Source organism: Aethalodelphis obliquidens, unplaced genomic scaffold (genome assembly GCF_003676395.1).
Source record: "Aethalodelphis obliquidens isolate GAN/ISIS:26980383/991018 unplaced genomic scaffold, ASM367639v1 scaffold12, whole genome shotgun sequence".
In the NCBI taxonomy this organism is placed as follows: Eukaryota; Metazoa; Chordata; class Mammalia; order Artiodactyla; family Delphinidae; genus Aethalodelphis; species Aethalodelphis obliquidens.
Window position 1 is genome coordinate 8,461,170 of NW_020837956.1, and position 25,920 is coordinate 8,487,089.

General features: G+C 37.5%; 1 protein-coding gene across 8 annotated transcripts in view; it reads right to left on the reverse strand.

Annotated features, from left to right (window-relative positions):
• PLEKHH2 (pleckstrin homology, MyTH4 and FERM domain containing H2) overlaps positions 1–25,920 on the reverse strand; it is a 107,833-nt gene that overhangs the window by 42,741 nt on the left and 39,172 nt on the right. For all 8 annotated transcript variants that reach the window (XR_003434058.1, XR_003434057.1, XR_003434059.1 and 5 more), the window contains 12 exons: positions 25,011–25,094; positions 24,322–24,403; positions 20,839–21,024; positions 18,182–19,131; positions 15,358–15,433; positions 13,936–14,030; positions 13,172–13,316; positions 10,819–10,955; positions 10,610–10,720; positions 10,363–10,449; positions 8,594–8,752; positions 518–598 (listed from right to left, as the gene is read on the reverse strand). Coding sequence is in view for 5 of the 8 variants with exons in the window: in XM_027113251.1 (XP_026969052.1) it covers positions 518–598; positions 8,594–8,752; positions 10,363–10,449; positions 10,610–10,720; positions 10,819–10,955; positions 13,172–13,316; positions 13,936–14,030; positions 15,358–15,433; positions 18,182–19,131; positions 20,839–21,024; positions 24,322–24,403; positions 25,011–25,094 (2,193 nt within the window). In the remaining 3 variants the exon portion in view is untranslated. The remainder of the gene's footprint in view (positions 1–517; positions 599–8,593; positions 8,753–10,362; positions 10,450–10,609; positions 10,721–10,818; positions 10,956–13,171; positions 13,317–13,935; positions 14,031–15,357; positions 15,434–18,181; positions 19,132–20,838; positions 21,025–24,321; positions 24,404–25,010; positions 25,095–25,920) is intronic.

The window sequence follows — 25,920 nt, forward strand, 5'->3', positions numbered from 1 at the left end:
AAATTAAGGAAAGCTATGAAGCTATAAAATCCCTAAACAATATAAATGTATTTATTTATTTATTTTATTATTTTTGTTTATTTATTAGTTTTGGCTGTGTTGGGTCTTCGTTGCTGTGCACGGGCTTTCTCTAGTTGCCGTGAGCAGGGGCTACTCTTCATTGTGGTGCGCAGGCTTCTCACTGTGGTAGCTTCTGTTGTTGCAGAGCACAGGCTCTAGAGTGCGCAGGCTTCAGTAGATGTGGCGCGTGGGCTCAGTAGTTGTGGCACACGGGCTTAGTTGCTCCGCGGCATGTGGGATCTTCCCGGACCAGGGCTTGAACCCGTGTCCCCTGCATTGGCAGGCGGATTCTTAACCACTGCGCCACCAGGGAAGCCCAGTAATAAATTTTATGCAAAATTTCAACCTTATCAAAAATTCTGAAGTTTGAGCTAGCAACAGAACAGTGAAAGGGAAAACTTGAAGCCATAACAAACAAAAAATTCCTCTAATTAGCATATTAAAAATACATACATACCTTATCTTCTTGACTACGAAAATAATATAATGTTTTTCCTATAAGTGTACACCAGACTCTCTTGGAGTAGCCATGTTTTACCTGAAATCATATTTCAAAGAATTACAAATGTAGCTCAGAACTCTGACACCTTAAAGTATAGTTTATACACTTTATTTGAAGTTGTTCGGCTGTCCAGTTTGCTTGAGATATAAGTGATATTCCAACTAGACTATCCAAATGCTATTTAAAACTTACCCATTATAGTAATAGCATGGTATGTTTTGCTTTGGTGTTCAACATTTAACGAATGTTTACTATATGTCAAGTACTATGCCTAGGACTAAGGATTCAAAGATGCAGTTTCACAAGTAAGTATATTTCATAGTTTTTATATTACATAGATTTCCAATAACTCTGTGGGGCTCTCTGGGTTAACACTCTAATGTTAGAAACAAGATTGAAACCTAAGAATTCTAGTGATTTCCAAAATGTAAGAGATTCAATCATTCAAAACATTTGATGCCTTTTCCAGAGTAATAATACACTGAACACATTTGATACCTTCTCCAGAAGGATACACACAAAATTGTAAAATAATAATACTAAAAGCTATTATTACATATTGAGTACTTCCTACATGTCAGGAACTATGTCAAGTGATTGGGATGGAACCTGAATCTGATTCCTGACTCTGAATAGTCAGAGGCTAGTCTAGATACTGGGGGGACGGATATGAATGAGACACAGTCTCCTTCCTCAAGGAGCTCACTGCCTCATGAGGAAGACAGACAACTAACCCAGCAGCGTGCTACATATCTTCATCAAGAACACAAGGAGTTTAAAAGCCTAGTTTTTGGGGGGGGTTTTTTTGGAGGAAGACATTCTACCAAAATTTGTACTGAATACCACAGGTTTTTCATCATTTGGTAGCTTTATGAAGATCCTCACTGTGAGTTCCTCTCTGCCCCAGTTCTGCCCAGGTACAGGCATTGAAGATCTTTGCCAGACAGTCCCAGCTACACCCTCAAGCCTAGAAAAACACCAAGAACCCCATTCCCATCAGTGGGTAAGATTGATAATAGGCTCTGTTGCCCCAGACCTAGAATGTGGTGAGCCTGGTTGAGTTTGCCCTATAATCCCACTACCCTGGCAGCCCTGCCAACTTCTGCCTTGAGGCTTGACCCTCTCCTGCAATAGTTAGAGTGGGCTTCAATTTGGAGTGGCCCACCACCTGGAAACCAAGACACTGGCCGGTAAAACGAAAGCCCAACATTCCATTGTCATGCTTGCCCATGGTGATAAATACGAAGGAGAAAACTACAGCAGGAAAGGAGAAGGAAGTGCCTGGAGAAGGAGGGACGTGTTTTACAATTTAAAATAAGGTGGTCAGGAAGGCATCACCAACACTGATTCAAGCCTTGGAGGAGGCAGATGAGCTATGCAGTCACTTGAGAAAAGAACACTCCGGGCAAGGAAGCAGCAAGCTTCCTTGGTCCTGAGACGGTGTGTGCCCATGTGTCTGAGACTAAGCGAGGAAGGGGAGAGGTCACTGGGGAAGGGGCAGCATATAGGGGTGGGGAGCACACATATTTTGCAGGGCCCTTGTAATGACATAACATTTAAACGGACTGCTCTGACAGTTGTACAATGAGAAGAATATAAATTATTGCCACAACGGATTTTACAGTCAGCAAGTCACGACAGTAGAAAAGGCCTGGATTCTGAGGTCACATGGACCAAGGCTTAAATTCCAGTTCTACCACATACTGGATGGATGATGTCCTCAGGCAACTGACTTGACCTCCCAAGTTCTGTCGTTAACATGGGATTACTGTACACCTCATTCATTGGGCTGTTGTGATGACCAAAGGAGAAAATGTAAATAAAGGATACTAGTAGTTACTCAATAAATGCTTCCTTCCTCACTATGCATAAGGAGAAGTAAAACACATGTTTCGTTTAAACCCACAAATGCAGCCAGCCTTTGGGCTTTCAAAACTATGGTTTAAGCAAACAAATAACTCCACCATCTAACAGTTTGATGGATTTAAATGTTGCTTGAGGAAAAACAAAACAAAATGTCGCATTTGGCAAGACATGTTTCGGTTTAATTAAATTTAGAAACATATATTTACAGATGAATATCCTGGAAGTTTTAAATAGCTTGTGTTATGCAGCTTTTTTTTTCTCCTTTTAAACAAACTCCAGAAAGGAGTCTTAGCAAAACTGAAGAATAATGCATCTGGCTATAGAGAGTATACTTTTGAAATGATTTATCTTTAAAGAGAACAATGTGTGCCTTTGAGGAACTACAAATTAATGAAGACTTCTGCCAACTTACAGTAAAAGCTGTGTTTTAAAACATAGTCTATCTTTTTATGTACATCTGATTATGTTAAGATTTCTTCCAATTCTGACTTATTCTGAAAAAATCATAATGAAACAAATTACACTAGAAGAATCCTCACAAAGATTTAAAGACAATCTCAAACCTCAAGGCTTTGGTGAACTAAGTAGTTGAAAGAATAAATTTTTTTACCTTGCATCCATGACAAAGTTACTTATATCAGTTCTCTCTGAAACTTTGATGACAAATAGTATATCATATTCTGATTGGCCTTTGTCATCACACAAAACATAAGCTCCCATGGTCTTCTCCCCTCTCCTATATTTTCACGCCTGTAGCCTTCTCCACCACAAATCCTGCCACCTGTCTTGCTGACTTCAGCATCTAGGTAAAACTCTTGTGATAATAATAGCTAGCACTTTTCGCATGTTTATGATGTGCCGGGCACTGTTCTAAAGCACTTGACATGCTTAAATAATTTATTTAATCTTCCCAGCACCTGTGAGGTTGGCACTATTATTATTCCCACTTTACAGAAAAGGACACTAAGGCACAGAGCCTCTAAGTAATCTATTCAAGGTCACACAAGTGGCAACTGTCAGAGGCAGGACATGCACCCATGCAGTCTGGCCCCTGAACTCTTGCCCTAGCCTCTTTGCTGTACTGCCTCCCTACAATCTTAACTCACAGTTCCTTGCTCTCTTCATTTCTAAAAACCTTTGCTATCCTTCCATTTTTGCCATTCATCCGCTTGGCCACACCCTGGTCCTTTTTCCTTCATTGGGAACTGCTCCACTTCTGAAATTTACATTCTACTCTCTGATCCCAACCTCCCCCCAGCTCCCACCCTCCTACTCACACCACTCCTATTCTTTGACCTCATTCAAAACTTTTAAGTCCTCCAACCCTTCCATTTTATTCCAGTTTATCAGTTCCCTCCTGGCTTCTCTTCCTTCTCCACCAACCTTGAATTTGATATTTGATCACAAAACAACTCTTGCTCTAAAACCTGTGATTATGTTGCATTCCCATGCTTCTAACAAATCCACACAATAAAATTTTACCTCCATTTGTTTTTAAGTAATCCAGTGGAGCGTGTAGGAAGAGAAAGAAGGTTACGGGAGGTTTTAAGAAATGACATTAGCCATAGTTAATAATTGTTGAAACTCGGTAATGAATATATGAAGGTCCTTTCTATTATTCCTTCTACTTTCACATGTGTTTGAAAGTGCCCATAATAAAAGAATGATTTAAAAATCATCATCTTGATATGCATAAAGCAAGTAAAATGTTCATTGTGGAATTTAGGTGGTGGGAATATGAGTGTTCACTGTAAAATACTCTTCCAACTTTTCTGCATATTTGAAAATTCACATAATAAAATGTTAGAAAAAAATGACTATCCTCACATCACTACAATGTAAAGTCTCTGCTCTTATTTCTGAGCATCTTAGAGAAGAATAACCAATATGAACTCAAATCACTGAAGTCAGGTGGGCCCTCGGTAAATCAATCCTTCTATCTGTCCTTGGGTATATCTTACTTCCCTTATTCTCAATCCTTTCCTTCACTCTCATGGAACTGTCCACTGGAGTAATCTTCATCAAAGAAAACCGAGGACATCAGACATGATTTCACTCACTGCTCCACAAACTTGTATTTTCATCCTTCCTCACCTTTCTGCAAGTCCAGCCCCTCCACAGTGCCCTCCCGCCATGCCCGATCACCCATTTCTTCTGGACTTTGTTCTTAACCTCCCACTTCTCTCTCCCAGCTTCCTCCCTTCAATTTGGAAACTCAAGGTATGGCTTTCCCATCTGAAAAAGTGCCTCTCCTGACACCATGTTCCCTCCCAGCTTGATTCTTTCTCATGTGCCGGAAAGTATGGACAGTCCTCCACACTCAATACTGCACTTACCCATCACCCGGTTACTGTTCAACATACCACAAGGCACTTTCTGCCCTAGCACTTGACCGCATCTGACACTACAGATAACTCCCTCCCTGTCAACCACTCCACCCCTGGCCTCCAGGACTTACTCTCCAGGGTCTCTTCATACATCACCTTTATGTGCCCTCAAATTTTGGGAACCCGAGTGTCCCATCAACAGTCCCCTGCTCTTCCCACCCTACACAGTTTCCTGGGTGATTTCTCTCACTGTCGTGGATTCAACTATCATATCCATGATGATAATTCCCCATATCGTTCTCTCCAACCTAGCCCTCTCCTCTTTTTTTTTTTTTTTTTTTTTGCTGTACACGGGCCTCTCACCGCTGTGGCCTCTCCCGCTGCGGAGCAACAGGCTCCGGACGCGCAGGCTCAGTGGCCATGGCTCACGGGCACAGCTGCTCCGTGGCACGTGGGATCCTCCCAGACCGGGGCACGAACCCGCATCCCCTGCATCGGCAGGCGGACTCTCAACCACTGCGCCACCAGGGAAGCCCTAGCCCTCTCCTCTGATGGAGACTGGTGTTGCCACTGCCTGCTGGACTTCTTAACTCAGGTGTCTTCACAAGCTCTAAACGTTGACAGTTCCCCAAATAACCTTTTAGTCATCCTAAACTGCTCCTGTTTTCTGAGCTCTCTATTATCTGGCATGGTCTTTCACCCAGCCATCCTTAACTCTCCCACTTCCTAGTCGCTGAATTCAGTCTAACGGAAGATTTTGCCTCCTAACATTATTCAGATTCACCCTCTGGTCTCTTTCCCCATGACCAGTTCAGAGTCCCATCCTCTTGAGGAAAACCACTTCCACTTACTGTTCTTAGAACCTCCAGTTTGCTTCCCACAAATTCATCTTCCTCTCAGCAGAGTAATCTGTTAACAGCATGAATATAGCCATGTTCCTGTTACAAACCCTGAAGGGTTCCACAACACCTTCAGGATGAAGAACAAAGTCCTTAACAAGACAAAAAAGCCCTCCATGATCAGGACCCTCCAACTTTTTCTCCAAAGGACTTGCTCTTCACATAGGTGGCACTGCTTTGAGATACTGTGTCTTTTGTTCGTGCTGTTTTCTAGCCCAGGATACCTTTCCTTGTCCGTTTCCAAAATTAATTCATACTCCTCCTTGGAGACTTGGCACAGGCAAATCTTCTCTGAGAAGTTGTTCCTGATCCCACAGTCTAAATTAGGTTTCTCTGTGACCTTATGATGCATGTCAACAATAGTATTTTATATATATCATTATAAATATGTGGACGTCCTTTTCTTTCCCAATAGATATGAGGCTCTCTGAGGGATGGGGCAGTGGCCTATTCATCTTAATACCCTGCAGCTCATTGCCTGACATGTGGTAACTGCTCAATACATATTTTAAAAATAAATGAATTTTTATATAGGAAATGTTCTTCCAAAGCATTAAAAGTTGCAAGAGTGACTGTCCAGAATCAAATTAGTCAAGTTCTTAATATCTACCTACATATTTCTGTACTTAATAATAACAGTGTGACAACTTGGAAAAGCCTCCTCCCCTCCAAAGTATTCAAATGCTGCTCTGCCATATCTGGGATTGTAGCCTGAACGTGAGCTCAGAACAAGTCACTCAGAATGAGTTTTTCTCTTATAAGGCTTTGCAGGTGAAAATATGGGGGTGGACAAGCCTTCACAAATGGTAGGAAGGAAACCTAATAAGCATCCTGTCTATAAATTCTAATGGTTTAGTCATCTGATAATCACATCAACTTATACTCATTTAAAATGCAATTGTGAAATGGGAAGCAGGGAACAGCACAAATGTAACAGGAGTGGAAACTGACAAGCCATGCCAACAATTAAAAATAAGCAAAAAAACAAAAAACACTAATTGTGAAAGAAGTAACAAACCCTTAGCCATGAGATCATATTAAAGCTTAAGGGTTTCATAAACATAGCCCTTGAAACAGGAGGACACCTAGTTACTATGAATTAGAATAAGAATGTGATTTAAAGTGGCACTGTGTTCGTTGGAAAACATATATCAGCACAATACCAAGGAGTTCTCAAGCCCATCAGTAACTGAAAAAACATTTTCATGGTAATGTAATGTTTTGGAAAAAAACATAGTGCATCTCTTTGTTGAATGTATTGGTAATTTTTTTCTCCAATTTTTTTCTCCAGTCTTTGTAAATATTACTGAAGAGCACCCACCTACATTCCCACATTAATAATAAGTATAAATTACATGGTGGCATAGCTCATCTACAGCTAAATTTTTCACCTCTTACATAAATAAAGCACATGAGTGATGAGTGATGACGTAGAGGTTATTTTTGTGGGTAATATTTTGCATATAAATATCTTATTGTTTTGTTCTAAAAGTGACCAATTGAACTCTTAAAAATTTATAAATAATATTTATCTTAGCGTAAATCAATACTTCCTCATTCTAAAAATGTTAGGAAGCAGAACTAAGCAAAAATGAAGTAAAAACCACCCAGAGATATCTAATATACCTTAGTATATTTCTTAGTCAGACATTTTTCTACAAACATGTTTACCAAAAATGGCATAACAACCATTTTTATGTATTTATGGTAATATGCTATTTTATCACCTAACAATACATCCATAACCTATTTCTAAAACATTAAGCATTCTTTTACAACATTTAAAATGACTGCATAGTAAAGCATTACCTGATTACATAAATATTTATTTAAAACTATGCTCTACTCTACATCTAAGTTGATCCCAGTTTTTCTTTATTATAAACCATGATGTGCAAGTAACCTTTCTGCAGTAATGGAAATGTTCTGTATCTTGAGAGAGTGACAGTAAATATCTGTCGAAACTCATCAAATTCTGCACTTAAGATCTGCATTTCAATGTATGTTAATTATATCTCATTTGTTTTAAATAGGAAAGGAAAAACCATGCTGTGATGGACATCCTCATACTTAAATCTTATGCAAATTAAGATAATTTCCTAAGCATAAATTTCTTGGACTGAGATTGCTGGATCAAAGGGTACGTATATATGTTCATAAAACATTTAATATTCATTCATTCATTTGTTCACTCAAAAATATTTATTGAGTAAACACTTTAGTCAAGATATTGCCAAATTGCCTTCTAAAGTAATAAACTCACTAGCAAATTTCTTAACTTGTGTCGATACTGCATTTCATACTTTTAAAAGAGGTCCTCCCTTGATCAGATTTTTTAAAAATATCCATTATTTCTTGCTTTTTAAGAAAATTATTATTGATAGTAGAACATTTCCCCATATGTTTATTGATCATTTGTATTTCTTCTCTCTACTATCTCTACTTTTCTCTCATTGTGTCCTTTGTTCCTTCCCCTCACTGGTATTTATCCTTTACTTATTGATTAGAAAAAGCTTGTTTTTCATGTTCAAATACCTTTCCAAAGCTTCTCATCGGTCTTTTAAAAATTCTGCTTAGAGAAATTCTGATGGTAAGAACATTTACTTTTTTTTTTTTTGGTTGTGCCACACAACTTGTGGGATCTTAGTTCCCCGACCAGGGATTGAACCTGGGCCCTCGGCAGAGGTTCCGAAAAGCAGAGTCCTAACCACTGGAATGCCAGGGAACTCCCAAGAACATTTACATTTTTTATGTAGAGTAGTCAAATTTACCATTTTTCATCTTCATGGTTTTTGTCTTTGGTATCATACCTAAAACACTCTTCCCCATCCCAAGATAACATAAATACTCAATATTTATATTCTCTGATGCCCACTTTTTTATGATCGGGGGCTAATTCCATCGCTGCCTGGGATACCGCTATGTATAAGAGTTCCCACCTTGGTGAGCAATCCCTTCACCGTTGGTTTGCCCTCAGGTTGGAGGAAAAGGGGGTTGGCAGCTTGTACCCGAAGAACGTTCTGTAACACTTTAATCCATTCCTCCAATATATTGGGAGAATCTGCAGTCAGATAGTATGTGTGTTTTTCAGTGGTCAACTAGAATGGGATAAGAAAGAGATAGGAAACTCTGAAGATTTTAGGATATTAGCACTTCCTTGTCCATTCTTCAAACATCACTACCTAACATGGAAACAAACATGCTGAATCTTGAATCCTAGGCTCTAAATAAATGATTCCATAAATCACGTAGCATATTTTAACCACTTTGTGAGAATGACAATTAACTTTTTCTGAAATAATTTTTTTCACTTCTGTTTACTTTAAAACTCTTCATAGTATTAAGCTTTGGGGTCATGATTTTTTATCTTGTTTACTCATTACATTTTCCTTTTCTCCCTTAAATGTGCTACAGGTTCCTGGTTGTTGAAATGAGGAGCAGAATGATTTCAGACTGTAATAAAATAACACACTTTAAGCAAATAAAGGGAAGTTATTTGTTATGGAAATGAAGAAATGAATTATAAATAAAATAAGAAAACCTATACAGCAGAAGAGGAATTCTTAAACATGTAATCAGATATTATGAATTCACAATTTCTCAAGTTCAAATTAGCCATATTTTAAAAATTCCAAATATTTCAGAAGCCTACAAATGCTTCTTATCTGCCATGCTCCAAGACAAAGTTTTCCCTGATTCTCCTTTCTGCATTTTTGGGCAGTCCTCAGGTATTATCTACTGGAAACACTGATAATGTACCTTTCTAATAAAATATTGTATTCTACCCTCCAAAGGAGCAAGATAAGAAAATAATGATTATTGAAGGCATTTCAGAAATAAAGCATCTGAATTTTAAATCACACATACCAAACTGTCTCGATAGCTTGTTTTTTGTTTGTTTGTTTGTTTTTGTTGTTTTTGTTTTTTCGTGGTACGCGGGCCTCTCACTGTTGTGGCCTCTCCCGTTGCGGAGCCCAGGCTCTGGACGCGCAGGCTCAGCAGCCATGGCTCACGGGCGCAGCCGCTCCGCGGCATGTGGGATCTTCCCAGACCGGGGCACGAACCCGTGTCCCCTGCATCGGCAGGCGGACTCTCAACCACTGCGCCACCAGGGAAGCCCGATAGCTTGTTTTTTTTGTTTGCTTGTTTTAACTTAACAAAGGTTGCTAGCAAGACTGGCATTATGTGTGGGTGAAATGGTCAGCAGCTACCTCTGCCATGTGACTCAGTGGGAGCCAGGACAGCCCTGGCTGTCCTGGCTGTCTGCTCACCAATATCCTTCCCACTTTGGTGTTACAGCCTCTGAAGTTCATACAACTGCCATTTTCCGGTTCTCTATTTAATTGCAAACATTTCTGAATTTAATAGTACATTAAATTATGAATATCTTGTTGGGAATTCATTTATCAAATAACCCTCCCCTAAAATAGCTTGACAGTTTGAGAACAGAAAATGGCTGGGAGGGTTAGTGTGGGGAAAGAACCGTGTAAAGGATCAAGGGCAAAGAAAGTGTAGAGGAGAGTTACTAACATATACTCAGGTTATATTATAGTTTTAACTAAGAAGTCCTAGGGTTTCACACATTTTTGGGGCATCAAACTGACCCCCAAAGGGAATAAACAAACAATTGAACACCCAATTTCCACTCTATTAGCTTACATAATTGAGAACTGAGTTTTGCATGACACAAAAAAAGAAAAAAAAGTACCTGAACTGTTTGTTTGTTATCTCCTCTTAAAATGCTGCAGGATGCACTAAGTTCAATATGGCCCTGGGGTTTTCTGATTACATCACTCTGTATGAAAGGAAGAAAACCAATGCAAAGTGATTACCTATAATAGTCATAATAAGAAATGCTTTGTCTAATTAATTGCATTACATGGAAGAAAATCAATCAGGAGTCTGATTTATAGTTTGAGGAATTCAGTTCTAAATAACAAGCAATTTCCACTCACCGGAGATTTGTAGTAAAGTAATTCACCACCTTTAAGAACAAACCATCTCCGCTTCCAAGTCTTGACTTTACCACTCATTTTTAATAAGTAGCCAGATTTTTCCAGTGGTTCCTAATTAAAGAGATTTTAAAAAAATATTTAAGTTTCCCTTTGGAGGCTCAAACTAACAGATACATTAATGTTAAAAAAAAAACTGATTCAGTGTTTACATTTTTCCCATTATCACTGGAAGACGAGCAAGTTTTCGGGAACTTCTGCTCTGGCTGTGAGCACTCTACATCTGTGGAGTAAGCATCTGGGGGAATAGCATAATCACTTTCAGAAGCTACAGAAGAGAGAGACACACCTAGATGAAAAAAGAAATAAATCAAGTCAGTATTTAATAATTGGGTGGTCCAAATGCTGACTGTCAGGTTTCTTAAGAAATACATCTAATCCCAAATCATAAACCTTCCTAGACTAGATGTAGTCCATGAAGTACCTTTAAAGCAGAAAACAGAACTTAAGCATAAGGACTATCATGCAAATCTCCAAGGAAGTTAAAAGAACATAAATAATATTTCGGTATGATTATAAGCACAGCTATTTTTACATATATAAAATGTACGCAGTAGCCTAACAATATCTTTTATTAAGGATTAAAAATATGTGTATTTACATATTGGCATGTAGGCAAACAAATGTTGAACCTTAATTTATCAAGATTTGTACAATCACACTTTACTGCACTTAATTTTTGTAATCATTTTTTTTAACATCTTTATTGGAGTATAATTGCTTTACATGTAATCATTTTTAAAGTAACATCACATTAAAAAAGACACACAAGTCCAATACTACTAGTTTACAGATTTTGAAAATCTTTCATAAAAGAGACGCAATAAGACTTAAAGATATAAAATGACTATTTCATTTGCCAGCAGCTCTAATGTAAAATTCAAGGGAGCATTTTTCACAATAATTCACTTGTCATTTTAGAAAACAACTTGCAAGTTGCAAGCCACATTTGGAGAGTCACTACAATTGGAGATTTTGAAAATATTAAATAAAATCAAGGACTTAAGTCATTATTCATTACAGTATGTGGCAATTTTTTAAGTGTTTATTAACATTTAAGGGAAACATTAGGACAATGTCACTATATTATTCCTCTTATTTATTTGACTAAGACAAGTAATGGCTGTGATAATAGTAATATCTTTATTTTTCAAAGAGTAACAGAAATTTAGATCTACAAAGGACCTCAGAGATCATCCTGGTTCATGCCCTCATTCTCTAAGGAGACTAAGGTCCACAGATTAAAGGATTTGTCCAAAGTCAAACAGCTAGGCAGAGGCAATGTTGGAGTGCAAATCTCAGGCTCCTAGCCCCAGGGTGCTAGGGACAGAGCAGAGAACAAAACGAAGAAATTTCTGCCCTCATGGAACACAGATTCTAGTCGGGGGAGACAGACAAAAAACAGGGAGTAAATGCCATGGAAAAATAAAATGTAGAGTGGACTAAAGGGAATAAAAAGAGCTAGCAGTTAGAGAAGGGCAAAGGACTACATTTGAATGGTGTGCTCTGGGTAGATCTCCTTGAGAAGGCAGTGTCTCAACTGGAGGAGGCAAAGGAACATCTGGGGCAAGAATACCAGGTAGAGCAAACGATCAGTGCAAGGTCCTGAACTAAAGGAATGAATGGCATGTGCCGGGAACAGCTAAAGGGTCTGGATGGCCAGAGCTGAGTAAGAGAGAAGAAAGGAGGAACTGAGGTCCAAGACATCAAAGAATCACATAACATGTTATAGTCTTTATAAGAGGTCCTTGCAGTGTTTTGAGCAAAAGTGTGATATAACCTGATTCTGGCTGTCAAGGGGGCAAGGTCATATAGCAAAGGGACTGATGGAAGCCCAAAATATTAAACCTATGAGAGCTGAACAGTTCCTGTTGAAGCTGAGGGGTTTGGGAGTACCTAGGGGTTCCATGGAACACAGTTTGAAAACCAACATACTGTGCTGCATTAAAGGCTTTTGTAAAATACAGATGCCATTTAATGTGACTGGCTCTCTCTGTAACCTGTATGCCAAAAATTTCTTCAAAATCTACAAAAATCATAGACATGCCCAAAGTAAGTTTTTGTTGGTTTCCATCTTAATATCAGATTAACCACCACATTTTTAGGTATATTCTTCTGCCATTTAGCAGTGTAACAATTTTAGCTGAAATAAGTCCATCCTATAAATTATCCAAAATCACACAGTAACTGTAAAAGAAGAACCTAATTTAAGCCAAGTATCTCACTTTATTCCTATAACGAAGTGATCTCTCTTTTACAGATAAGGTAAAAAACAAAAAACAAAACAAAACAAAAAAAACCACTGTCTTGTCTGGAATCACAAAGAGAATTTAAGAGAGAATTAGGACTAAAATATAAGCACCTTAGTCCTAGGTGAATACTCTTTTCACTATGAGTTGAAGGCAGCTCAGATTTTTTTTTTTAAGTCCTATTATAGAGATAAAATTCCCATTAAATATTCTGAATTTTTGGGAGTTGTCTTGTATGCCTGAGACTCTCCCTTACCTCGTTTCATTGCTCTGGGACTGCCTGGCCCACTCCGACTGCGAGAGTCTGACTCTGAAGTCCGGGAGCTGGATCTGGAACTATCTTCTTCCTCTGACCCAGAGGAGTCATCCAGGAATGGGTTGCTGCTTATCTGGGTCGCCTTCTGAAGAAAAGCAAAACAGCCTCCCTGTGTCCATCCTTAAAGTCACCACTCCCTTTAGGTATAGAATGTTTTACCAGAAGTTATGGAATAAGTTTTTTTAAGGAATACAAGAAAATATTTTGCCATTATCAAAGTCACGTTGTTAAATCCCAAATTCCAATTAGCAAGGCATTTGTCAATTATAAAAGATTCCTAAGAACATAAGCCTGTTAATACCTGATGCTACTTTTTTTTCTGATATTTATTTTAATTAGGTACTTCACACAAAGGAGGGGAACCCTGGCAGTGATACAAAGATCTTTCTATATTAGGAGTTTTCATTACATCATTAATACTATTTCCTTTAAACAATTAACAGCTATGTAGGGGGTGGAGACTCACATGTAGCATAACAAAAACGGAGCATATCAGACCTCTAATACTCCAATAAAAATAAATATCTTCTCTAGATCTTTCCATTTCTTCTCTTTTAATAATATGCTAGTGTGAACTTCTAAAACTCCCTTTAAAGGGACAGTCCGTGTAAAATGTCAAGAATGGAATCTGGAGCTTGACTAAACAGTTTCCTTGATTCATCATGAAGAGCCCCACATCTTTAACAGTAACAATAATGAGTTACCCCTTTTAAAGTTGTGTACACTGGGGTTGTCATATTCTTGTATATCAGTGATGTATAAAGTCCTGATGTGGTATAGGAAAGCACTGCAACAGAATCTGAAACAGAAAACAAAATGATTAAGAAAACAAACCTTCTAACTAGTGCTTATGTCTATTTCTTATGAATGTGAATTAGCAAAACTTCCAATTAAAGAGAAACTGGATGAACATACGATATTCATTACACAGTCTACCTGAAGAATTATGGCATTTATGGCAGTTTTAATTATACACTCTCTTACATGGTTCATTATGTCCTCAGGTGTGCTAGTTCCCCAACTAGACTGTAAGCTCTTTGAGAGCAAGGATCTTAGCTTTATTTCTTTGGCATCTCCATCCAGCTCACAATGGGCAGAAATGAGTACAAACACCTGCTGACTGATTCAGTGAGCAGTACCCTATGAAGATATTCTCTGACTATTCAGAGACCTATTACTGACACGTGTTAAAACATCGTCACTTTTAAACCTTTATCAGGTGAACCTCAGATTGAAAGGTTAGAATATATTTCCTGAGTGGCAAGAACAGAGGATAGCTGAAAAGGAATAGAACAACAATAGTCACCTCTAAGATACAGATCAGAGGTAGGATAGGGAGGGGGCCAGTAGAACGAACCACAGAAAAATTTTTCTTTTTATTCCAGACAGTTCTCTGTTGTTTGGTTTTATTTTTCATAATGAACATGCATTGTTTCTATAATAATATTTTGAAAAAAGAAAGAAAGGAGGAATGTGTTTTAAACTCTGGAAAAAGAAGACATAGAGATCAATAGTTTTACAATTTTAAACAGCTGAAACTCCACAGTTTCTTAGCTTTAGCCTCTTTCGGGTAAAAACATGAGGTATTTGCTACATAAGAGTTGAACATCTATGTGCCCCTATACTGCGTAACATGAATTTCAATTTTAAAATATAAGTCAGCAACCTCAGAAAGCATTTTCTGGAAGTTGGCAAAGTTGTATTTTTTCCAATGACTTTAGACAGTTAGGAAGTTCTTGGCTAATGAAATGGCAATACAAAATCACTTATTTTTTAAAACATTTTTTATTGTAGTAAAAAACACATAAGATAAAATTACCACCTTAACCATTTTTAAGTGCATAGTTCAGTTAGTGTTAAGTATATTTACATTGTTGTGAATCAGATCTCCAAAGCTTTTTTATCTTGAAAATCTGAAACCCTATAGCCATTAAGCAACTGCTCCCCTTCCCCTACTCCCCCTAACCCCTAGTAACCACAACTCTACTTTCTGTTTCTATCAGTTTGACTATGTCAGATATCTCATATAAGTGGACTCATACAGTATTTGTCCTTTGTGACTGCTTATTTCACTTAGCATAAAGTCCTCAAGGTTCACCTGCATTGCAGCATGCAAAATCACTTACTTTTATTAACATTCTCCATATTGAAGGCCTCAGACATTCGAATGCCTGATTTGGCTACAGCATAAATTCTGCTTTCCTAATGTAAAAGAGAGATTTAAGCTGGATATTTAAAGCAAAGAAACAATTACTTTCAATACACATGTTTTTCATTTGTGCTTCATTTAATTGTCACCAGAGTACAGAATTATTATAAAACTGTCACCAGTGCCAACTAAAATATGCCACTGTGAACAGCACTGCAGAATTTTCTTCCATCCATTAGTCACTCCATTATTTATCTTTGTTCCCAAATTTTTGCTTGGTATTTTAAATTCTTTTGAACAGACAGGAAAAAAGTAAGAGAAAGCTTATTCACGATCACTGACTATTCATAAATACCACCATTAATATTCCACCATTTCACAACATGGTCAAAAAAAAAAAAAAGGAAAACTCTGAATAGCTGTAACATGAAGCCACAAACCATTTATTATCATTGACTAGACACAAATATTATCTTTAATATTCTACCATTCTAGAATATGGTTAAAGAAAAAGAGAAAGCCAAAACTTGAAGTCAGAAAGCACACACAAAGTAACATTTAGTGCTATCACCTTCATATCTCAATGTACATTTCAATGAAGTAGAAGAAATACCTGAGGTCAAATAATAAGTGAATTTGAGAACTGCAATGGAATTTATAGGATCTTGTTCCAAAAGCAGGTTGTTATTTTGCTTTCTCTTCTCTGAGAGAGATTTCTGAAATGGGTACTGGAAGGCTATTGGCCCTGCCCCCTCTGAGAAAAGGGACTCTAGGTTGTCCCTAATGCATAGATCACCATGTCCTGAACTTTGTAACACACCTAACCTGGACAGTTATCTGGATCGGGGCACAGGGGGCAACTAAGGCAGTCCTCTTTGGGACTGCGCTAGACAGGGGCCTGTGTGAGGCAATGGGCAGGAGATCTCTAACCATCTGAGACACTTAAGATTGAAGAGTGGCTGAATGAATCACTCTCACAGCTTCTTTGAGAGTGTGATGGTGAGATACACAGAGAGAGACAAACAACAGAGTGGACAGAACAAAAAGACATATAAAAATAAGGCAGTAAGTGAGGCACTTACAAGCCATGAGAGAGCGAAGGAGAGTAGTTAGCAGTCATGAGAGAAGCAGACAGTCACTGTAGACAGGAGAGGACAAGCTGAGCCATGGGACCAGGGACAGTGGGTATCACCTGTTTTTCTAAGGAGTTGAGCATCAGAGGTGCTCCTGAATCATTACATGCTGTCCTGCTAGAGTGACTACTGTATTTTGGAATGATATTCCAGTTCAATAAGAATGGGCTATGCCTTAAAGTAAACTCTTAAAAATCCTTAAACTCTCATAAATTGAGGTGACTAGAATGTATCTCTTTAACTTGAAACTTGAAAATACCCAACAAGCAGAAATAAAACCTCAAACTTGGCCAGTGTGCTAGAAGGCTTTTGCAAAGCAGTACTACTTTTTCAGGACTGGATAGTTTCAGAAGGCAAGAAGAGAAAAAGGCAAAAAAGTAGTAAAAATGGTTTGCCAAATAAAATGAAAGTGAATGTCTAACCTAAATCTCTGCCAATCTCAACATAATGAAAGAAGCAAAATTTCAACTCCTAACTGCCTAAAGGGTAACATAGTTGGAATTCCAGAGATTCACATGCCAATAATGTCCATTTTTTATGCTATCCAGAGTTTAGTAATAAACTGCAGGCGGTTTCACGTGGACTTTGCAATGAAATGTTCTTTTAAAAGTAAATAAGAGCAGATACATCTCAAGGTCTGAATTTATACTAGGAAAACATAGTTGCCTTCATTTGCTTAAAGTTGCATTGGTCACTAAATAAAAAATAATAACAGAACATGACTCCAAAAACCAAAAAATCCCACAACCCAGATGATTCTCTGGAGGCCAAAGGTTAAATTATGTCAATATGTGAAGGAAAACTTCAATCTACAAAACAGATAATTTCACTTTGTTTCAAATATAGGAAGAATTTTTTTTTAATCTAGAGATTCCTAAGAAGAATCACACAATTAATGGGTTAATTATTATATTAATGGTCAGTGTTTCAATGGAAGAAATTTCAATCTATTCTAGATATACAGGAAGATGCTTTTGGTTAAAGCAGTAGATTTATAAGTTCATGAAAAGTAAAATTAAATTTCTCTTAAAGCCAATCAAGTAAGTACTTAAGTTCAGAACTTGATGACCAGTAAGTGCCCTCATCCAGAATTTACCCACAAGTATTATACAGTTAGAGAGAGCCCTTCTTCCCCACCCCAATGTTTCCTTCCATGTGGAGGGAGCTCCAAAAATTGAACATTCCTGATCTCTAGCCAGTGATTCCTAGAAGGAGAAACCGGACATGCAAAGCCCGGCACCTTCCCCTCTCCTTTCTATTGAGAAGTAGCTGTGTGCAGGAAATAACCATTTGTTCTTTCTCTAGACTGTAAGCTTTAGAGGAGCTGGGCCTCACTGGATGAGCCTGTGGTGGCTGGTCAAGCGCTACCTGGGCCTGGGTGAATAAATCTAGCTTTTTCCCAGGTGCAGTACTTGCTCCTTTGCCCACCAATTCTCTAAAATCCATTTTATCAGTAATAAAGGTAACATTTTGATCTTGCTTTGTCTTACCCTTCTCTTATTTCTCGACTGGTTCAGGGGAAAGAGAAGGGGAAATTGAATTCTAAAAACTGGGAATTGTCAGAACAAAGCCGGACTGGAAAAGAAAGAAGAAGAAGTGGAGTAAAACCTGAAAATGAGCGTTGAGCAAAAACGAGTGTGTGTGCGTTGCACACAACACATAATTTACCCAAGAGGGAAACCGGTGCAGGGGAGGAGTTGGAGGTTTCCCACAGGCCGCCTTCTTTGCTGAGTTGCAGGTTTCCTGGTCGTCTGAACACGGGGACTCCAGGGAGCCGTAGGAAAATAATCCATCATCACAGCTAGTGTCCATAGTCTCTAAAATTTCTGTACTGTCGCCATCAACTAGATCAAGGTCTGTTTCCTGAGGTCTCAGTGGCCGGATCATGCTTATAGCATTTCTGTTTGTACCAAACATCCTGTCGGAACTTAACTGTGGCTGGCTTAGGTGTCTTTTGGCTAGAGCTACACTTAAGCTGAAAACATTAGGAACCCTTAATTTGGGAAGTGGCAGGCTTGAGGGGGGCACTAGTTCTGTGCCTTTTCCAGTGAGTGAGTTAGGATGCTTTGGACTCAAAGCTGGGGTCAGAATAGGGCTTGGGGTGTTGGCTTCACTCGATGAAGATGAATAATCCAGTCTCTGAGACTGAAATTTTTTATTCAGTTCGTCTGAGGAACTATCGTGCTCCTTTTTACTTGATTCAGAATTTCCCTTTCCGAGAGGACTCCACTGTGCCTCCTGTTGCCAAGAATACAGCTTCTTGTGTTCTGGTCTCTTTATGCCAAAAGTCTCTTCTTCAAATATAGAACTGCTGTCATCAGAGGCTGTCAGATACGTCTCACTGCCCATTCTGCTACACTGGACCCCCTCCTCTGATGTGTGGCTGGAAAGGGTGGACGTATACCTGGACTTGGATCTTCCTTTGCCCCCGTCGTCCTCATCGGAACTCCAGTCACTCCCAGGAGTCCCAGAATTCTGGGATATGCCACCATCCGTCACAAAGCTTGTCCTTGTTTTCTGATTCTGCTCTGAGACACACGGCACTTGATGCAATGTTCTCTGACCTCGGTTGTTTTCTTGAATTTGGTTATCGACAGACTTTTCTGGTATTTCCATTTCTAGAAAAGCATACATTATATTGGCATGCTGCCTTTAATCATACAATCTTTTTGTATGTTTAGCTTTATATAACTACATTGTACAAACTGGAATTTCCACGAGTCAAATTAATTTACATTATCCTTTTTTAGTCATATGCCTTTTTTAAACCCAAGTTTGAAAACTACAAGCTTTCTATAAAACACTGAGCCCTTACACTTCAATAGAATAATATCAAAATGAAACTGCTTTTTACAAAGAAACATGAAGGAAAAATAAAACTGACAATAGTCTAGGGCGAGATAATACGAGAAGCAAAATGAAAAATAAGGCAACACTGACTATCAAAGAAAGCAGCCACTAAAAAAATGAACATCATCATTTATATTTTAGAGGCAAAGACAATGACACCCTCTTTCTACTAAACTTCAAAATTATCATAAATAAATTAAAACATAATAAATATAAAGCTATAGTTTAAAAAAAAAACTTTGTTCCCAAGCTTCACTACATGAAATATGCAAAACCGTAAGGAAAACATACACAAAGAAAAGCTTTATTCACTCTACTTTTGGTTTAATCATAAATATAAAATATGTCTTTACAATAAAAAATAACAGTCTTTAAAAATATCTTTAGATATGGCTTATTATTGTTTATAACATAATTAATAGAACGAACCATTATAAACAGTGAACTAAAAATTTAGATTGAAGAATACAAAAGAAACTTTGAAAACATGAAAATATAGATAGGAGCTTCATAATTAAGGATACAGAGGCTGAACAAATAAACTCCACAATTTGGTATCAGGCAGTTTGTTAAATTTGCAAATGAGCAAGAACCGCAGTACAGGCAACCTCAGCTGAACCGAGCTGTACTCAACTATTAGAAAGTGGGAAAAAAACTAAAATGACGTCTCAAAAAAGAAAAAAAAATCCATGTAATGGCATGAAAACAAGTACCAAAGGAGCCTTCTGAATGGAAAAACATTATATAGTTTTCAGAGTTTCAAAACCAAGCATAGAGACAGTTCTTAGGGCTATAATTTTTCTCCTTTGGAGGAAGGAAGCAGGAACTGAAAATAGAGAAGATACAAGTTCAAGTCTTTCAAAAATATTTGGGAAAAGTCATACTAGTGGTGGCAAAGCAGCAACCGCAAAATTAAGCAAAATTTAGAGGGGCTTTAAGACTAAAAGAAGGGTAGAAATTTGCACACAGGTCCAAAGTTTAAACATCTGGCAAATATTTTCCTCTTTGAGGCAATAAAGGGAAAATCAAAGCAGTTACTAAATTGTCACCTGGTGTTCTTTTTCTTTATAAGTTTGCTGTGTCACATTTAATTTCATATTGAATATTAGATAATCTTTTTATATTTTAAATAAATAATGAATAGAAAGTTCATACTTCTAAAACTCAGTTAAAACAAGTAGGTATGACTGTACATTTTAAAATTTTAACTATTACTGCTACCTATTGCAGGAAAAAGTATCAAGAAGGGAAAACCAGTTTTTCCTATAAATCATTGGCAGAGAGTCTCAAAAAACACACAAGATAACTAGATACACAGAGTTAAATGCTGTTTTGCTCTTTAGAAATAGTCTCATAAAACATCAAGTTGTCAGGAAAAAAATAAGGAAAATTAAGCTATCTTTGCATTAATCTTAGCAAATGATTTTTCCTTTTTTAAAAAAATGTCAAAGTAAATTCCTCTAGTCCATAAATACCTTCTATGTCTTTTCCTTCAGTGAACTCAGGTTCTTTAGATGATATCTTGCTCATTTCCTCAGATTTTACAACTTGAGGAGGACTCCTTGCTCGGGATAAAAAGCACCCAAAGGTCAGACTGCTCAGACGCTGGCCTTCTGTGAGCTTCGGTGTGGAGACAGTGGACAACTTCTTTCCTTGAACTTCTGCAAGATCATTAATCAAAATGAAGATCTGAATTTTTTATAACAATTTGTTAAACAGAGAACCAAAGCATATAAAAACGTGGACAAATCACTCCTTGAACCAGAAAAAAGCCTGAAGTTCATCTTTATTTATGTATAGGAACAATGACCCCTCAATGTCTAGCATCACACGCCAGTGTTTAAAATCTGTTTATATATTCTGAATGCACAAACTATTTTTTAACTGCAAAGAGAAACATTTCTAATCCCTTTAAAAGTAGTTAGTTCTCAAACAAACAAACCAAAATCCAGATATAAACAACTAGGAAGTTATAGCTTCTTGCAATGTCAACTACTGGTAAATACCAATCAAGTACTGGTAAAATTTGATTGTTTGGTATTGCTACCAATAGTGAGAAAAAAGGGACTGAGGTCTTGGTTGCCAAGACAACCCAGGAAAATTTAGATGATCACTGGGGCAAATATCACATGATCACTGGAATAACTTTTACTTATCTTAGTTTTTATTTATTTATTTATTTTTTGTGATACGCGGGCCTCTCACTGTTGTGGCCTCTCCTCTTAGCGGCCATGGCTCACGGGCCTAGCCGCTCCGCGGCATGTGGGATCTTCCCGGACCGGGGCACGAACCTGTGTCCCCTGCATCGGCAAGCGGACTCTCAACCACTCTGCCACCAGGGAAGCCCTTATCTTAGTTTTTAGTGTGCTTCTCATAAGAAAGCAGATGAAGGGACTTGGTCTATGGTGACCACAGCATGGAGAGCCTTAATCACTTCCTTAAGGAACAAAAAGGGGAGGGGGCAGTCTCTAGATTGAGAATTTAGACAGCTAGGTGAGTGATTAATCGAGCACCTAATCGAGCACCTAATCATGGGTTTAATTCATCTTCTAGGAATTGTAACATTGCTGCTTGTAAGATCAAAAGCATGGAGATCCCAGTGATAGTAAGAAAAGTTTCCAAAGAAATTAAATTCTCAACTCTAGGAGAGCACCAAAGGGTTAAGTTAAATAGCAACTGATAATTGAGTATAGAAAAATACCTTTATATAGTGTATTCCTTCAGATGTATCTTTTAATATTTTCATGTTGCCATCGCTCACAGAACTAATTCATGATATTTTAGTAATCACATATATACATATACATTTTTAAAGTACTATATTATATCTACATATGTTGTATCTGTTCTTCTCCAGTAAAGCCGAGGTTCCAAGGATCAATAATCCTTAGTCTCCAAGACTAAAAGGCTGCCAGTGAAGACTAGAATTGTAAGTTAAGAATATCAGGGAAACAGTATTTGGTGAAGGGGCTTAATACATCCAGTCTATTTCAAAGAGGGTGAACACCACAAGGACCTAAAACTTTAATTATAAACATGGAATTCCAGATCAACTATAGGAACACCTATTTTTTTCATCATATAGGTAGAGGAAATGTGTGATGTGTGATATAAGAAATAGATTTTGGTCTTCATCCATGGCTCCTGGCACACAGCTCCTAAAACCCTTGGAATGTCCTAAGAGCGATAAAAGTGTCTTTTGTTTTCATAACAAGCCCTTTTAAACACATCTGAGTATGTATTAATGAGGTGATTTCTGGAAAGCCCCTAGATGGCCTCAGGATGGGGCCTGGTTGCCAGGGGAACCAACCAAATCATAAGAGAGTTGGAAATTTCAGCCTTACCCTCCACCTCCTACCTCTGACTTCAGGTGAGGAAGAAAGGGGCTGGAGGTTGAATTAATCACCAAGGGCCAATTATTTCATCAATCATGCATGCTTACATAGTGAAACCTCCAGAAAAACTCAAAAGGATGGGGTTCAGGATGCTCCAAGTTGGTGAACATGTGGAGGTGCTGGGAAGGCGGTATACTTAGTGAGAGCCTGGAAGCTCTGTGCCCCTTCTCCCGTATCTTGCCCCATACATCTCTTCCATCTGGCTGTTCCTGAGTTACATCCTTTGTAATAAACCAGTAATCTAGGAAGTGAACTGTCTGACTGAGTTCTGTGAGCCTCTCTAGCAAATTATTGAACCCAAGGAAGGGATCTTGGGAACCTTGGATTTACAGTCTGTTGGATAGAAGCAGGGATGCCACCCTGTACTTGTGACTCTGTCCAAAGTGTGTGTTTGTGTGTGTTCAGTGCCTGCTCGGAAGTGCTGGTGGGTAGTTTTGTGGGGGTGAGGGATCTGGTGCTATCCAAGTAGATAAGTCAGAATTGAGTTAAATTTATAGGACATCCAGTCGGTGTCTGTTGAGAATTGGAGAATTGCTTGGTGTGGGAAAAACGTCCACACATCTCATGTCAGAAATATTAAGAGAGAGAAAACAGGATTTTTTGCCTTAACAAAAGGACAGCAATAGGTACTAACATGCAGTAGACAAAGTGCTTTCACATATCCTATAATCAACAACCCCCCATGAAACCAGTAAGACACTATTACAGTCACCATTTTACTGATGTAAAAAAAAAAAAATTGGAGATATAAACACAGCTATTAAATTGTAGGGCATTAAAGTTGACTTCAAAGTCCAGGTTCTTTCTACCATGCCAGTATTTTTCCAATGCATTCTAGGAAACCCCACGGCTTTATGGAAATGTTGCAGAGGATGCAAGAAATGAAAGAAGAGTCATGGGTGAGACCAAGTCTGCAGAACTCTGGACCCATCACCCAGTACAGGTTTTTTACCTATTTTATCCCTTGAGATTCTATAGGAAAAAAAAATTGTTTAAAAAGGGTTCTGCTGCTAAATAAAAGTTTAAAAAGCACTATTAGGCCATGGGTCTAATAAGCACAGGCTATCCATACACCCTGCTGACTTAACCTCCTCTTCAGCTAAATGTGCACTTGAGTGGCTATCATACGAATAGCATATTAAGTGAATCTCTATTATTAACTCTACCACCCATCCTTTGGCTTTAAAGTTAAAAAGAAAGGAAATAGCCCTAAGCATTAGAAAATGCAAAGAGTTTATTCACATTATAAAATTCTGCTCAAAATATTCAGGTTGTAAGAATTTCAATCACCATTGAGCACAATGCCACAAAATGAAAAAAGAAAATAACAAGACTGATTTTTTAAGAAGTAAACATACCTGAAATTAAACATCCAAATTACCCCCTTTGGTTTATTCACTACTGTCTAGCTGTGCTAATATGGACATGTGGCTATTTAAATTTAAATGAATTCAAATTAGATAAAATTCAGTTCCTTAGTTGTACAAGTCATATTTCAAGCGCTCAATAGTAAAATTCTAGCAAATAAATCCAACTAGGCTATCTTAGCCAAAGTGCACATACCTTGTAATTTTGACTGTATTGTTCTTATCTCTTCGGTTTGGTTTTGGTTGATCAAACGAAGATTCTGATTCTCCAATTCCAGCTAAAAGAACATAATGGTTTTCTTTTATACAGGGATAACATTTCTAAAATGTACTAGTAAATTAAACATTTAGAAAATGTTAATATCTCATTAAACACAAGCAAAATACAAAAGAAATAAGTAAATATCAGATGAATTTATCAGCACAGATTGTCAGCCTAGATAATTATGGCTTTAATATTTGTTTCCAGAGCTAAAAGTTTTAAATGTTTTTCACCCCTATGCCTTTTCCACTGTAAAGTTATTTTAAACCAAATTATTTTGGCATTTAATCTGCCATATAAACTAAATAATGTGTACTTCTCAGATACTGAATATATTAATTTTATGAGCTATGCACATATATTCTCTAATTATTTAAAGTTAACTAATTAGAACTAGTCAACTAATTAGAATGAGGCTACTTAACACTGATTACCATGGGTCTATCAATATTTTTAATTTTAAAATTACATTAGTCATTAAAGTGAAAGCTACCTATCTCATGTTTGCCAAAAGCCAGCAGCACCACCAACTGATCAGAATTTTGTTTCATTCAGATATTCTGATGACTTATCTATTCAAAAGAAGTAAAAGGTAAAGAAAAGACAAATATGGCAATAAATACCTCATTCAACTTAACTGTTACCCATTCTTTGATCTTAGCTGCTTTCTCTTCTATTATTTTAGCTTCTTGAATCCTTATTTGTTTCTGAAATAACATTAGCAGTTTGTTTAGTTCAAACAGAAGCTCACTGGTCTGGAAACGTTACAGTCATAGATATAAAAGGCAAGTCCCTTTAAAACCTGTTTCCAAGTTAAGACGTCTGCCTTTAAATTACCAAACATAGGAAAAAATAAGAATGGCTGTCCAGCAGAACAATAATAAAAGCATACATAAATATTTCTAGCTTTAACATCTGCTATTCCCTTTCTCTGAAAGATCATATACCAAAATCAATCCACTGAATTTATCAACAAAATAAACCATTTCTGGAAATAGTCTAGGTTTAGAACAGTGGAATAGAGTTCAACCAGGTTGGGGAGAGGCGAATCAGAATCTCCTCTGGAGAATGGCTTATTTTCCCCTCAAGTGCTAGTTTTAGAAGGTCCAGAAAAAATAGAGATTGAGAAACTCTAGCTCACATCCACCAAACTTTAAATCTGGTTATGGTCACAAAACTACTGAGAGTGTGACTATCATATAAATCCTAGTGGGTGGAGGCTGAAAGCCACTGACCTAAAGGAACACTGATGCCAGAGAAATGAAAAAAATGATTAAACATTGAACAGTTCTATAGTGGTCATGTTTAAATGACACTAAATGACCTTTTAAGTAAATAACCCTAGTGCAATTTTTTTCCTAAAAACTAAAAAAAAATAAACTAAATACTATACTTGATCTCAATGAAGTGGTTTAAAAACAGTATACACATTTCTAAGCAGAAGGATTAGAGTCAAATCAAACACATGTTTAAAATTTAACCTTCCATAAACATTTCCAACACCCTAACAATCTAAAGCAAAAATTTATTGGA